The sequence below is a fragment of the Lemur catta genome, chromosome 12, assembly GCF_020740605.2.
Source record: "Lemur catta isolate mLemCat1 chromosome 12, mLemCat1.pri, whole genome shotgun sequence".
Lineage (NCBI taxonomy): Eukaryota > Metazoa > Chordata > Mammalia > Primates > Lemuridae > Lemur > Lemur catta.
The window spans coordinates 48940345-48954827 of NC_059139.1; the positions used below are offsets into that span (position 1 = coordinate 48940345).

Below are 14483 nucleotides of genomic sequence, written 5' to 3' on the forward strand. Positions count from 1 at the left end.
CTCTCAGTGATTCAGATGGATGCTAAGGTCATAAGACAGTTACCTGGCTCAGGAGTGTGTACATCATATAAACACTCAGGTCAAGTTGCAGAGCTCAGCTAAAATCCAGAAGTCCACTGACACCAGAGTTAGCTTTCCATTAAGGAAATGCTTATAAGAAACGGCAACAGAATAAAACAAAGATTAAGGGACAGGAAGAAAGCCTGTAATTGCATTATTGCAATATTCTGCAAAAGCAGACTTTGACTTCTGTCAGCCTCTTTGGAGCTGAAAATGCCTCAAGTTTCTTACTGACAGGCATGAGCAATTGCATGAGTACTAAATTCTTCGATAATTCGCAGCACGATTCCATCCAAGGTTATGGGATGAGGCTTCATGATAACCTTCTGTGTGTTTGGGTATTTTATGCATGTGTGTAAGTTTGTTACGTTGATTTTCAAAACTGAAAATTTCCCCAATGTCCACAGAAAAGTAGAATGTACCATTTGGCAAGTCAAGAAAATGCCCTCCCTTATTCTTCGTCCCTGCCTCATTCTTAATCCTACATTTTCAGTTCACTAAGTTGTAGCGACTGTAATCACTCTTGGTGAATAATGCTGGGCCACGCTGAAGATTTGTGGCTGAGAGCTGGACCCTCGTCATCGCCACGTACTTTGTCAATGAGACAGGGTAACCCATGGTTACTGAGCTCCGATCGGGAAGGGGCAGAGAGCCTCCGCTCCCCACTGCTCTATAAAAGAGACCCAGCAAAGGGACCCTACCAGCTTCTAGCCCTCAGGCTGCGCGAAGGTGTCGGAAGGAAAGCCCACGACCTCTGGAGCAGAGCATCCCAGCTGCCGAGGCAAGGCCAGCATGTCACCTAACTTCAGACTTCAGTGCCACTTCATTCTGATCTTCCTGGTGGCTCTCAGAGGCGAGAGCCGGTACCTGGAGGTGAGCCATCCCTGTGTCGACCCATCACACCTGCCTTGCGTGAGTGTTCAGCCCTGGGCGGCAGGCAGGCTGCCTCTGTCCCCAGCCTTTTGGGGGTTTGCTCTTTGTTCCCTCTCTGTGGGAGCCTGTCTTTCCCCTGGCTTCCCCTAGACCGGTCTGTCTCCCAGCCCCTGGATATCCCTGCCCGCCTGCCCTCTGGCCGCTGGGGCTACGCTGGTCCGACGGAGAGATGGAGAGGGTCAGCGTCCCGTCTCCTCCGGACTCGGGGAGACCCGCTCTCTCTATTCGCTTCGCTGAGCGGCCGGGAGGGAGCCCCGCTCCCGGTCCCTTTTCTTTCCCACCCCTTGAACTTTCCTAGACTGACCCGTTTTTCTTGCTAGCTGCGGGAAGCGGCGGACTACGACCCTTTCCCGCTCTTCAGCGCCAACCTGAAGCGGGAGCTGGAGGAGGAGCAGCCGTACCGCCGCGCTCTGCGTGAGTCGGGGTGCCGGGCTGGCGTCCGGGGACGCGGGGAGGTTGGCCCGGACGTCCCTGGGAAGGGGCTGGCGGGCCGCCAGCCGCGCGATTCCCGTCGCTAAGGGTTTGTCTGAGGAGGCGCGCCCGGGACGAGAGGGGGCGACGCACCCTGGGGCGCGGGAACCCGGCGCAGCCGAGGCTGGGAGTTGGGGAGCTGCAGAGCCGGGGGAGGGGGCGCGCGCAGAGGGGCTGCCCAAGGTCGGTGCCACAGTGGCTGCAGCCCGCGTCTCCTGGCCGTGTGACAACGCTCCTGTCCCCGCCATCCCCCCGCCGTCCACAGGGTGCCTGGACATGCTGAGCCTCCAGGGCCAGTTCACCTTCACCGCCGACCGGCCGCAGCTGCACTGCGCCGCCTTCTTCATCGGTGAGCCCGAGGAGTTCATCACCATCCACTACGACCTGGTCTCCATCGACTGTCAGGGCGGGGACTTCCTCAAGGTGAGGCGTCCCTGCCTCGCGCAGCCCCGGCCGGGAGCCACGCCAGGGTTGGAAAGGGCTGGGCGCTGCGCTCAGCATGGGGCTGCCGAGCGTGGGGAGCCGGTGACAACTCTTCGCTAGACACTCCGCTCGCTGGTGCCCGAGTCGGAAAGGCGCACTCGGGGACCCTCACGCGGCGAGAAGCTCGCCCCACACCCGGTAGGGCTGGTGCCTCTGAACGCTGCAGTGGCTTTTTAAATTTCCCTCTGTGCGCTTCTGTGGCACTGGGAACGTCTAAGGATTTGAACTCGCAGCGCGAAGTGCTGCATGACGCAATCTGGGGCAGAGAAAATAAGGTAAAACTAACTAGGACCAGCGCTCGAGTCCACCCAACGAGCTGGTCTTGGTTAGAGGGCCCGCCCCACCCTCACGTCTGAGATCTGGGTCTGCCTCGCTCCTGCTGGTCCCTCTCTTGGTGGAGCTGTTCCAAGCGCGCAGAGGCTATCTTCAGTGCCTGGGCGACCCAACTGTGGATCAGTAGGGCACTGGCTGCAGCAAGGGATGCTGAGGGGAAATCTAATCTGAGACAGGTGGGAGGGGAGGACAAGACCCCCAAATTAGCAGCATCCGCATTTCCAGCCGGTGTCCGTAAGTCTAACAGGTCAGTCTAGAATGGCTGATGGAGTTCTACTGTCCAATTAAAATAATCATGATTAAAACCTCGAAAGTAGAATTACTTTGAAACCTGGCAAACACGTTGGAAATAATTCGTAGCTGGGTTGCCGGCAATTTTGTTCACGTGGACTAGACTGGACTCATTAAACTGGAGACCTGTGGTGATTTGGGGAATAAAGTCAATAGAAAGTGACCTTTTGTCCAACTGCAAAGTTTAACAAATGAAGGGGGGAAAAGTCCCAAGTGGCATTCCAGCCATCATTGCCTGACTGTTGAAGCAGTTCTTGATATTTTAAAGTAATATATGTGATAAAAAAAAAGATAAAAATGGGCATATATAACCATTGGCAGGTAAAGCTGATGCTCCAGTTTTTTCTTTTGCTACCTATTTTTGAGATATTTTGTTCATGTTTCAATGACTATAGGAAAGAGAGTAGTTGAACAAAACCCAAATTATGTTTCTACTGAATTCTGAAGGTGGGATGTGGAAAATATGACCAAGATAAAAATGTACATTGCCTGTAGTTTCACTTACCAAGGTGGTTGAAATGATAAAATAAGTATAAGAAAGTTGATTTAGTTTGAAAGCTTTATTTGCAATGAAAAACAAGCATTAATTAGTTAATAATATTACTTGCAAACAACCCTCAAAGTCAAAAAAATACTCAAATGAAAAGCAAGCAGGCAGGGAGTGTAGGCTATTCCTCACTTATGACTGAAGGCCCATTGTTGGATAACTTTTTCCCCCTTGCAACACACCCATGACTTCAGGAGCTGATGTAACATCTATGTCTATATTTTTTTGAAAGGTATTTGATGGTTGGATTCTCAAGGGGGAGAAGTTCCCCAGTTCCCAGGATCATCCTCTCCCCATGACGGAGCGGTACATAGATTTCTGCGAGAGTGGTCTGAGCAGGAGGAGCATCAGATCCTCCCAGAATGTGGCCATGATCTTCTTCCGGGTCCATGAACCAGGAAATGGATTCACGTTAACCATAAAGACAGATCCCAACCTCTTTCGTAAGTGGGCTCCCTGTCTTCTCAGTTAAAAGTTGGGAGTGAAACCTGCTTTTCAGAGGTATCATTGCATGGACTTAAGAAATTTGAACTGAGGAATAATTTGAATGGAAATTTTGTTTTAATTAGAAATGACCTAAAGGATATTTTTTATTCATGATTATGAAAATCAAATCACAGTTTTTAATTTATTTCCCAGGCTAGATAGTATACCAATTTATGATGGGTACAGTTCTATTTTTTTCCCCAAAGTCTTATTCTGATCTCCTAAGGTACTACAATGCATTCAGCGACCAACTTTTAGTCTCCCAAGTCATTCTGCTGATCCCAGATAAGCTTGCGGGATCAGATATGAAGTTACAGTCCTAGAGATATTTAGGCAAAGGCTAAAAGGCTGCATGTCTGGGATGTGGTAGACAGATGTCATGCCCCAAGTGGAGGGTTGGACCAGAGCACCTCAATGTTGCTTTCTGATTCTCAGCCCACCACTCTAATTTAATTCCTTTCTCATGGACACTCACATAGATTGTGCTGTGAAACTGAACAGCCCAGGCCTAAAGCATGACATTATCTTAATCAAAATGAGCTTACTCCTCTGTTCATTGTTTTTTTCCCCTATTAAGAGAAAAATCTTTTCAAAAATCAGAAGGAAGCATATCACTCATTTTAGATTGTATACAATAGTATTTATATTAATGCTTCATGTAGTTGAAGGAAGGGGCCTAATCTGCCAAAGAATAATATATACTGATCTTCTGATTTCTCTTTTTAAAAAAACAAAAAATTTCCAAAAGAAGCTACCACCAAAAAGGCTGTTTCTGAAGACTGGAGCAGAATAATTGTAGAGGACAAAATAAAATATTTTTCCTATATTGTGTTTGGTTAGAAATGAGAATCATCAAGGAATTTCAGTTCTTTTCAAAATTAAATGTAATTAAACATATAAGAAGAGGTGGTTCTGATTAATCAGAAACTTTTGTCCCATAATCAGCAGAAAAGTATAAATTCTGATGCTTCTAGTTTCATATCTAGAAGAATAAATATATTATAAATCTAGATATGAGATACGAAACAAAAAATTTTGGAAATTCTTGTGAGTAAATTAAACATTAATAATTTACCATTTAGTCAACTTATCACTTAACACCTGGCAAGTACTTTTCAGACTTAAGCCTGATATCTTTTTATTTTTTCTTAGCCTATTTCATCACTATTAGAAAATACTTAAAATGAAATTATTTATTTACCTTATTATTTAAAAAGTAGCATTATGGCTCCAAATTCTATGAATGAAGCCTTCAGATAGACAGAATTTGAGTTCTGGCCTCACCTCTAAGCCTTGATTCTTTCACATTCCCAGCTTGAACCTGGACGTTGGTTAACTCACATGTTCCTAGAACTATGACCAGCTAGTATGGTTTATTCAGTTATTGATTTATGTCTTGTGATTGTTATAAACAAGGTAACCCCTTGAGATTAAGATCAGAAGACCCTGCAGCCCAGGGCCTCCCAACAATATCCACGTGTCACCAATGAGTTTTATTCCCCATCTCCTTCCTGTCTCCAGATTGCCTTTGTGAAACATATACTCTCTTCCCAGGCAGAAGGCCCTAGACCATGAACAGGAGCCTAGAATAAGGATAAAATAAATTCCTATAAAAATCCAGCAAACCAAGTAATGCCAATGTGATTTTTTTTTCTACAAAGCCTGCAATGTCATCTCTCAGACCCCAAATGGAAAGTTCACCCTGGTAGTTCCACACCAGCATCGCAACTGCAGCTTCTCCATAATTTACCCTGTAGTGATCAAAATATCTGACCTCACCCTGGGACACTTAAATGGCCTTCAGTTAAAGGTGAGTTGCTTACTTGCTTCCCAGTCATTCTGTAAGGCCACAGCTTTGTCAGAGCAGAAGCAGTCATCCACGGCAAACCTGGGCATTAGCAAATTGGAGTAGTACGTCCCTCTGATTGACTGAAACCTCACGTGCTTGCCCTAGCTGCTGTCACTAAACCCTTCTTCTATTTTAGTTATGCTGCAAGTCTCGTACTCAGGTGCCCATCCTGACTGCTTGAACACTTTTCTCATGATGTAAGAAATGTTTTCAACTGGTAAAGTTGTGGTATATAATTACAATTGAACTCTCTTGTACTTGCCTCTTTTACAAAAATTCTTTCCTAGCAGAACCTAGTATGAGTCATCTACACAGCTGTTTTTCTGATTATTGGAATTTTCTTTTGACATGAAGGAAGTATCTCATTGACAGAACTGTGTTATGAAGGAATGCTAATTCTAGCATAAAATGCAAAATTGGATTTTTATATTGCAAAATACAGGAAAATATTGAAGAGTATTTTAATACTCTTCAGGTAATTCAATACATTTTGCCTTAAAAATCTTAGCTGAGAATCCCCATCAATTTGTCTTCAAATGAACTTCTGTATGGACCTTGGAAGTTTGACCGTATCTACTTGCACTGATGGCTTCTTCCCTCTGAGTCATCCTCATTTCCTTTTACTGTCTCATATGCCTCGGTTAAGATAACTCATGTATTTGCTGCTATCAAAGGCAGTCATAGTTCCTCATCAGACAGATTTTAGTGAACACCAAATAAATAGATGAGAAAAGGAGTATATCCAATTTCCTTTAAGCCCTAAATTCATGGACCAGTGCCTATCTTTTTTTAGTTGGACCTTAGTGGAAGAATAATCCTTTGATAAGGACGTGTTTGGGTACCTTTGGTACAGCCTTATTGGCTTAATACTGTTTATGTGTCATTCTTGATGTAAAATAAAGAAGATGGGAGGTGTGGTCACAGCTTCAGAGAGCTGCACTTTAGTTATTAAGGCTATACAGAGTAATCTTGGTATTTTCCTCTGAACAATTTAGAGCCTACAGGGTTCTAGGCATCTATTCTTTTAGAAAATATTTCTGAGAACTTACCATGGGCAAGGCGCTATTCTAGATGCTGGAAATTAGCAATGACCAAGGCAGGTCTTGCTCACAGGGAACCTGCATTCTAGTGGGATGAGAAGGGTGAAGTTGCCATGTATTTCATATAGTGGTAAGTGCTGTAGAGAAAATGCAGCAGAGTGGTGGATACACAGTGACTGGGAACAGGGGGCTTGAGGGAGAGACAGGAGGCTGCTTGAAGTAAGGTGGCCAGGAAAAAACCTTTTGAGAAGTGAGACCTGAGTGATAGGTCAGAAGGAGCCAGCAGCCACAGGAAGAACAGGGAGCAGAGGGAACAGTAGTGCAGAGGCTCAGAGGCAGGAATGGGCTTGCTGGGTTCCCAGAATGGAAAGAAGGCAAGGTGGGGAGGTGTGGCATGAGACAGCTTCAGGGAGAGGGGCAGGGCTGGAGTGTGGACAGTCCTGCAGGCCATGTTAAGGAGTCTGAGTTTATTCTAAGTACAATGGGAACCCACTGGAAGGGTTCAGGCAGGAAAGTGGCATGATCTGACTTATACATTGTCTAAAAAGTCATTCTGGCTTCCTTGCAGTGAATGGGCTGTAGGGGCCATACTACCCTTTTCATGGCCCTGGTGAGATGTTTCTTTGATTATTATTAATGTGCCTATCAAGATTATTTTCTTAAATAAAACATTGCAGATTTCTTATATATTGGAAGGTGAGTTCCACCAAAAAAATCCTTCCATTTTGCACATTGAGTCCGTGTTTGGATCTTACATTTGGTACAAGGAATATAGGTACTCCTCTGGTACATTGTTGTAGTCTAGGCAAAAGATAATGGTGGCTTAGAACCTCAACAAAGACATCTAGGGGTCACTGTTGAGGAACTGAATCTCAGAGAGGTCTCTACATCACTCAGTTTCTGCCACTGTTTATAAGAAAACCTGAGAGGTTTGCAAAGAGGAGAGAAAAGTCATTGAACACCAAGGAATAGGTGCACCCAACTTCCTTGTTTCTTTGTTTTGTTCTCCTCACTTTAGTTTCCACTTCTTCCCAATTTCTTTATTTCCCATTTCTCTCTCCTGAGTCTGCCTTTTTCCCTTCAAGACCATCCGCTGAAATTTGGAACCTACAGAACCAAATGGAAAGTTTAGTCTCAAGAGATGTTCCTCCTGGGCATCCTCTACTCCAGGGAAAGGCAATTAAGGGGTTTTTCCTCACCCCTAAATGGCTTATTCAACTCTCAATATAATAACATGAAGCCCTGTACACAGTGGGGCTAATTAAACCTCTATTTCATCAGTTGATGAAATTACATATAAAGCACCTAAGCATAGAACCCAGTGCGTAACAGGTAAGCCCTTAAAAAGTATATATCCCCACTTGCCTCCTTTCATTAGTCAACAGATGCCATTATATTATTTTCCAATTTATTGTTTAGTTCCAGTTGTATTTCAACATCCTTTTAAATGTCTGAATGTGTGTACTTATGTATGTGTGTGTTTTTCAAGTTCTCTGTTTTAGATCTTGGTACCTGAATGTGTCAGGGTCTATCTAGTTAACCACTGAGCACCCTGTCACATTCCACTAGATCTCCTAATGAGCACACCCCAACGAAGAAGAGGATCATGGGCAAAACTGGCTATATGAATTGTGGGGGCCAGTACAAGATGGAAATGTAGGGGCCCTTATTACAAATTTATTGAGGATGTAGCCGAGCATTAAACCAAACACAGGGCCTTGCTAGCGTGGCCCTATGTGGCTGCACAGGTGGCATGCCAATGAGGCCAGCCCTGATCACAGCAGGTGGGTGGCCCAAAGTGCAACATTTGGGACTGAGAGTGGCTGCTTTGTCTGTGTGGGAAAGCAAGGCACAGGAATTGCTGTGGACAAGACAGTGAGGGAAGGATGAAGGGAAGCTGAGAAAGGTGGTGACAGTGGACCACACAAAGTCTTAGAATCAATTCTTTTGGGTTTCTCAAAATAAATTTGTTTTAGTTGGAAGGAGAAAAATGATGGTAATTCTAGCTAACTTGAGCCCCACGTCAGTGTTTTATTCTTTTTTAATATATGCATGATGAATCTAATCCTTATGGGCAGAAATGAATAGCAGAAAAATTCCTTCACAAAAAAGAGGAAACGAAGTGAGGTGAAGGAAAAACCGAAGTGAAAGCCCTACTTATAAAATGCAGGTATTTGGCTTGGTTTAACTCTGACTGCATGCATTAAGAAATTCAAGTAATTCAGGATGTATGTCCAAATGATTCAGAAAGCAAAGCATTTTTGAGTTCAATTTTCATGCATCTCATATGGAATTTACAGATTCCCATTTTATCATTCCAGTCTTTCAGCTTGAGGGGGAAAAAAAACATGCACTGACACATTTTTTAAAAAAATGATTACTCAACTGATTTAGAAAAGCAATCTTTATGAATTTTTTTTTCCTTTTAAATGTCTTTTAATTTCCGGCGTCCCAGATGTTAAATTAAATGGCACCGCCAGGATGTCAAAGGGCTGATTGAGTGCCTTTACCAACATGCTGTTGGTCAAATGGTTTGACTTCTGTAGCTGGTTTAAACATATCCCTCTCTGTTGCTTTGTCCCCTTAGAAATCCTCTGCAGGCTGTGGGGGGATAGGAGACTTTGTGGAGCTGCTGGGAGGAACTGGATTGGACCCTTCCAAGATGGTGCCTTTAGCTGACCTTTGCTACCCTTTTCATGGCCCTGGTGAGACATTTCTTTGATTATTATTTTTGTGCTTATCAAGATTTTTTAAAGTAAACCACCCCCAATTTTTTATACATTGGAAGACAAGTTTAACAAAAAAACTTTAATTTTGCACCATGAGCTGGTATGAAGATTTTTTATATTTGAGCCTATGTATGGTTTCAAAATCTATTACCCAAATATCTGACATTGGGAGAGAAACCTATGAAGCAATAATGATGTATGTTTAAGTTTGACCCTAAGAAAAACTGTGAAAAGGCAAAGCTTTTTAATTCTATGCTCTTCCTACCTTCTTGGGGGTCCCTGCTTTCATCCTCTAGAGACTAAAGGGTTTGCCTACTGACAAAAACTATGGCTCACATAGTAGATGTACCATCAATTAGTAATAGTATGATAATGAAATAACTAAGTTTTCCATGTGTGTGTGTATATATGTATTACTCATAGTAAATAAACAACAAAGAGATAAGCTTCACCAGAAATTCTCAGAACTGCTGAGTGTTCCCAACTTCTAACAGCTAAACCAGCCTCTCAGAGGCCTCTGCAACACAGAGGTAAATGTGGTCCCCAGTAATAAAAGACTGGTTTAGTCCCAGCATACCAAACACAGCCAGATCTTCTCTGTCAGGGGCCAATGAGGATTGTCCATTTGATTATGCTCCGGTAGGGTGAGGATGAACGGGAATTACTGACCTCATGACCAAACTTATCAACCAAGCCTGTGGGGTGGGAGGAGAGGATTACATAAAACACTTCTATAAAGGTCACTCCCATATCTGTGCTTCAGGTGCAGGAATCTTAGATTATCTTTAAAGAGACAAAAGCAAAACGGAAGAGAAAGAACACCAGTCTCTAACCTCATGGTTCATTCTTCCCATTCTTCCTCCTTTCTCTCCTTCACCCCAGATTGTTAACCAGTTAGGTAAGGAAGCTGCAAAGCAGACTGTCCTTTTGACCAGTGGTTACCTTTTATCATTAAAACCAGGTCAGCCCACCAGTATTTTCTCTCTCTGAGCTAATATGGACCTTAATAAACAAAATATCTGACATAGAATTAACATATAGAATAATTCATTACAAAATAATAGAATTGATATATAAAACGTCTCTGAAATAGAATTAATATGGCTCCCTATCTATGGGTTTTGCATCCGTAGATTTAACCAACCACGGCTTGAAAATATTTTAAAAAACAATTTAAAAAAATACAAATAATACAAATAAAAAATACAGTAGAACAACTATTTATTTGGCATTTACATTGTATTAGATATTATAAGCAATCTAGAGTTGATTTGAAGCTGCTGTCCCCAAGCCCTGGGCCATGGTACTGCTCCGTGGCCTGTTAGGAACCAGGCTGCACAGCAGGAGATGAGTGATGGGGTGGGCCAGTGAGCAAAGGGAGTGAACGAAGGTTCATCTGTATTTATAGTCGCTCTCCATCGCTTGCATCACTGCCTGAGTTCTGCCTCCTGTCAGATCAGCGGTGGCATTAGATTCTCAAAAGAGCGAGAACTCTACTGTAAGCTGTGCATGTGAGGAATCTAGGTTGCTCACTCCTTGTGAGAATCTATTGCCTGATGATCTGAGATGGAGCTGAGGTGGTGATGTTAGCACTGGGGAGTGGCTGCAAATACAGATAATCACTAGCAGAGAGGTTTGACTGCACAATAAATGTAATGCACTTGAATAATCCGGGAACCCTCCACCCCCCAACCTTCCATGGAAAAATTGTCTTCTATGAGACCAGTCCCTGGTGCCCGAAAGGTTGGGGACCACTGATTTAAAGTATAGGGAGGATGTGTGTAGGTTATATGGAAATAGTACATCAAGTCTCTTATAAAAGAGACTTGAGCATTGTGGATTTTGGTATCCGTGGGGGGTCCTGGAACCAGTCCCCCACAGACACCAAGGAATGACTGTACACAGGTAAGCACTAAGGCCGGATATATACTCCACCCTCCTCCAGATATACCTGCGTTAAAAAAGTCTCAGATGAGATTTAAGGCAGGATTGGGCTCAAGGCAAACTTTCTAATCAAGGTAAAGGCAAAAAAATTCTAAAAACTCACTTTGTTGAAAACTAAAGGATTCTTTTGTGCTGATTGAAATTTGAGCCCTGATTTAAGCTGCCAGTGCACGTGGCTTATGTAGCCTTTTGCATGCACTGTCCGAGGCACTGAGTCACTTCATGCTAGTGGTTGGAGAGCACCTGTGAGGAGATGTACTTGAACTGGGTGAGAAGATAAGACTGGGACTAAAGAGCACCCAGGCCTTAAAATTTAGATAATTGAAGCCAGAGTTACTTTTTTGCTTGAATGATAGAACTTGAATTAGACAAAAGGGTGAGACGGAAGTGGCAAAAAAAAAAAAATCACTTTTGCCCACATTACCTAGATATTTGAAACGAGGTTTAAGACAATTTTAAGGCTTGAATTATATCACTCTTTGGTTCATTTGAGAGTTCATTTTTTTCTCCCATTCACCATGTTTCCATGAGTCCCTCCTAAGTTGTTCAGACAATGTGGAACTATTAGAGACCCTACCCTTTAAATTGGATTTTATTAGCAATTATGTCAAAATAATATGTAAGTATTAGGCACATTAACTAAAGTAAATAGGTCATGTTGTGCAGATTAACATTCAGCATAAGACCAGAAAAAGAACTATCACCTTCTAATTGTATAAAGAAAGATAAATTTGGACCTCCCGGTAGAAACTTAACCTAGACTCTCTAGTACTTATATTAAAATAATTATAGGATTTATATTTACTATGTCTTCAAACTGACTTTTACCTCAATGACTCTATTGAATTGTTTTACTTCGTTTAAACCCAGGTACATATTTGTGAAGTACCTGCTACACACTGACAATGCTTGCATTTCTCAGAATTTAGAAACGTCTCACAGAGACAAGGGGGAGGAGATTGAGAAAACTAAAACAGCAGAAAGTATTATTGTAGGGCTGATAAGTCTTGCTCAGGAACCAGCTTGAGGCTGGAGAAATAAAAGGTAAGTAATTTTTACTAAACTAATCTGAGTTTCAATATGTGCTCAGACACACCTATGCTAAAAGAGATCTAAAAGTTGTCAGATGCTCATACAGACAAAGAATAATATTGTATTTAACAGAAGTAAGGACAGCAGAGGCCATTTCATGTAAGAAGTATGTAAAATATGAGGGCGAAAAGGTGCAGGTGGACAATAGAACAAAAATTAGTATATTCGGTGTATGTCTATAGCATGCAAGTGATGTTTTTGTTTATGTGTAAAACAGAGTTTTTACCTAGACTCAGAAAATAATAAACAGGTGATTTTTTTTGTCTACATAAATGTCCAGCAGTACATTTCGTCCTCTAGCCCTGCCCACTAAATGCCACTTGCCGCCCCAGAGACTGTAGCCAACAAAAACTGCCCCTGCAAATTTGCAGATTTCCAGTCTGTCCCTAGAGGGCAGTACGGCCCCCACTACGGAGTTGCTGAGTTGACAGACAGAATGCCCTTGGGTGCCTTCACCACCCAAGCCTTGCAGGCGGGGGAACGTGAAAAAGGCCAGGAGACATCTTGCCTCTCTCCAGCCAATTTTATTGGTATAACAATGTTCTTGAACTTGAGGAGAAAGGCTGAGTTCAATTTTACTATTATATAATTAATTATATACAGTATAAATGAAAGTGAAAACAAAAACGTTTCACCTGGTAGCAGATGCATGGTTTGGGTATGTGAGAGGAGGATGTGCGCCCTGGCTTTCATTGTGTGACAGAGACCATTTGGCTGTGTGGTTTCTAACCTGCCAGGAAACTTGTTTTTTCCATCAATTACAGCCCAAATGAAAATTGGCTGTGACAACACTGTGGTGCGCCTGGTCTCCAGTGGGAAACACATAAATCGTGTGACTTTTGAGTATCGTCAGCTGGAACCATACGAGTTGGAAAATCCAAATGGAAACAGTATCCAGGAATTCTGTTTGTCCAGTTTTTGAATAACCTACCTGCTGATTTACATGCTGCTAAGTGAGTTTTTAATGGCTGTTCTATATGGTTTTGATGCCCAGCTAGTTAAAAAGCTTTTCACACCAGTCAGTATTTCCAGCCTCGAGCACACATACCCGCATTAATTTTTGTGCTTTGCTTCTTTTTTGTTTGTAATAGATAAGTGAACAAGTGGCAGAAAATAAGCCCGTATTTGGTAGAAAAAAAATTTTAAATGGAAATCTTTGTGCTGCTTTGGTGTATTACAAACCTGAAACTGGTAAGACAAGTGCCAAACGTGCAATAAAAAATTGTATCTCAAGGAAAGAAAATTGGTGATACTTGTATCAGTTTTATAACAGAAAAAATTCAAAGTCTCTTGTGGGGCAAAGTAGTTGCGTCTGTTTATTGTTCTGTTTACAAGAGATGATACTTATAGCTATTATTTATTGATTTGTAACAACTTGTTTTTAACAAAACTTTGTAGCATGGAAAAAATTTTCCATCCACAAATACATACATGAATAAATATATTTAGAAAGTTGGCACCTTGACATTGTGCTTTATTTTCTTTCCTGAGTAGTGCCCTTCCTTGTTACCATCAGAAAATAATGTTCTCATGTGGTTCAGAACCAAATGCTAAAATAAATCATTTTGGATTTCTTCAGGGTAGTAGAACTCTGGATCACTGAAGCAGAATTATTTAGAGCTGAGGTAGAATTGCAGCGTTTGCACAAGCAATGCTAACTGATTGGTATTAGCAGGGAAGAAGGGTGCAGAGATCCATTTTCCACTATCCTCTGAGAAAACTTAGAATACATGTCTTTGTCACAATGGATGCACTTTTTAACAAGAACAGCAAGGACCTTAAAACTCTCATAAACACAATTTGCAGAAAGCTGAGTCCTTTGATACTGAAAGCAGCTTACTGTTGACTGAGCCTTGTTCACCTTAGCTTGGGATTAAACATGTGATATCTAAAAGACATCTTGGAGCAAAAACATGCACCTCGGAGCAACAAAGGAACTGCTCCTAAGTGAACTCTTTATTTTGGATTAATGGATGAAGCTTTAAACTCTGCCATACTTAATGGCCTGATTATGGATCCCGAAACATATTTGATATCAAGTTCATTAGAATATACTAGAATCCCCATACACTGGACTTGTTAAAAATCTAAACACCAGGCAGAAGGAAAAATACTGATTGAAAGTGCTACAGGTACCCAGGATTTAGCAAAAATTTTGGCTTGGCAAATATTTTGGAATGAGTGACTGCTTTAGCAAATGAATGAATAAATGCCTGGATGGATGA

At 42.3% G+C, this 14483-nt stretch overlaps 1 protein-coding gene across 1 annotated transcript; it reads left to right on the forward strand.

Moving 5' to 3' along the window:
* Positions 1–408: 408 nt before the first annotated feature.
* On the forward strand, positions 409–13717 carry LOC123648572 (corticotropin releasing hormone binding protein). Its single transcript, XM_045566434.1, has 7 exons — positions 409–933; positions 1314–1407; positions 1730–1887; positions 3351–3561; positions 5266–5414; positions 9081–9198; positions 13023–13717. The coding sequence occupies exons 1-7, from the start codon at positions 853–855 to the stop codon at positions 13178–13180; spliced, it is 969 nt and encodes a 322-aa protein (XP_045422390.1). The 5' UTR covers positions 409–852; the 3' UTR covers positions 13181–13717.
* Positions 13718–14483: the final 766 nt, after the last annotated feature.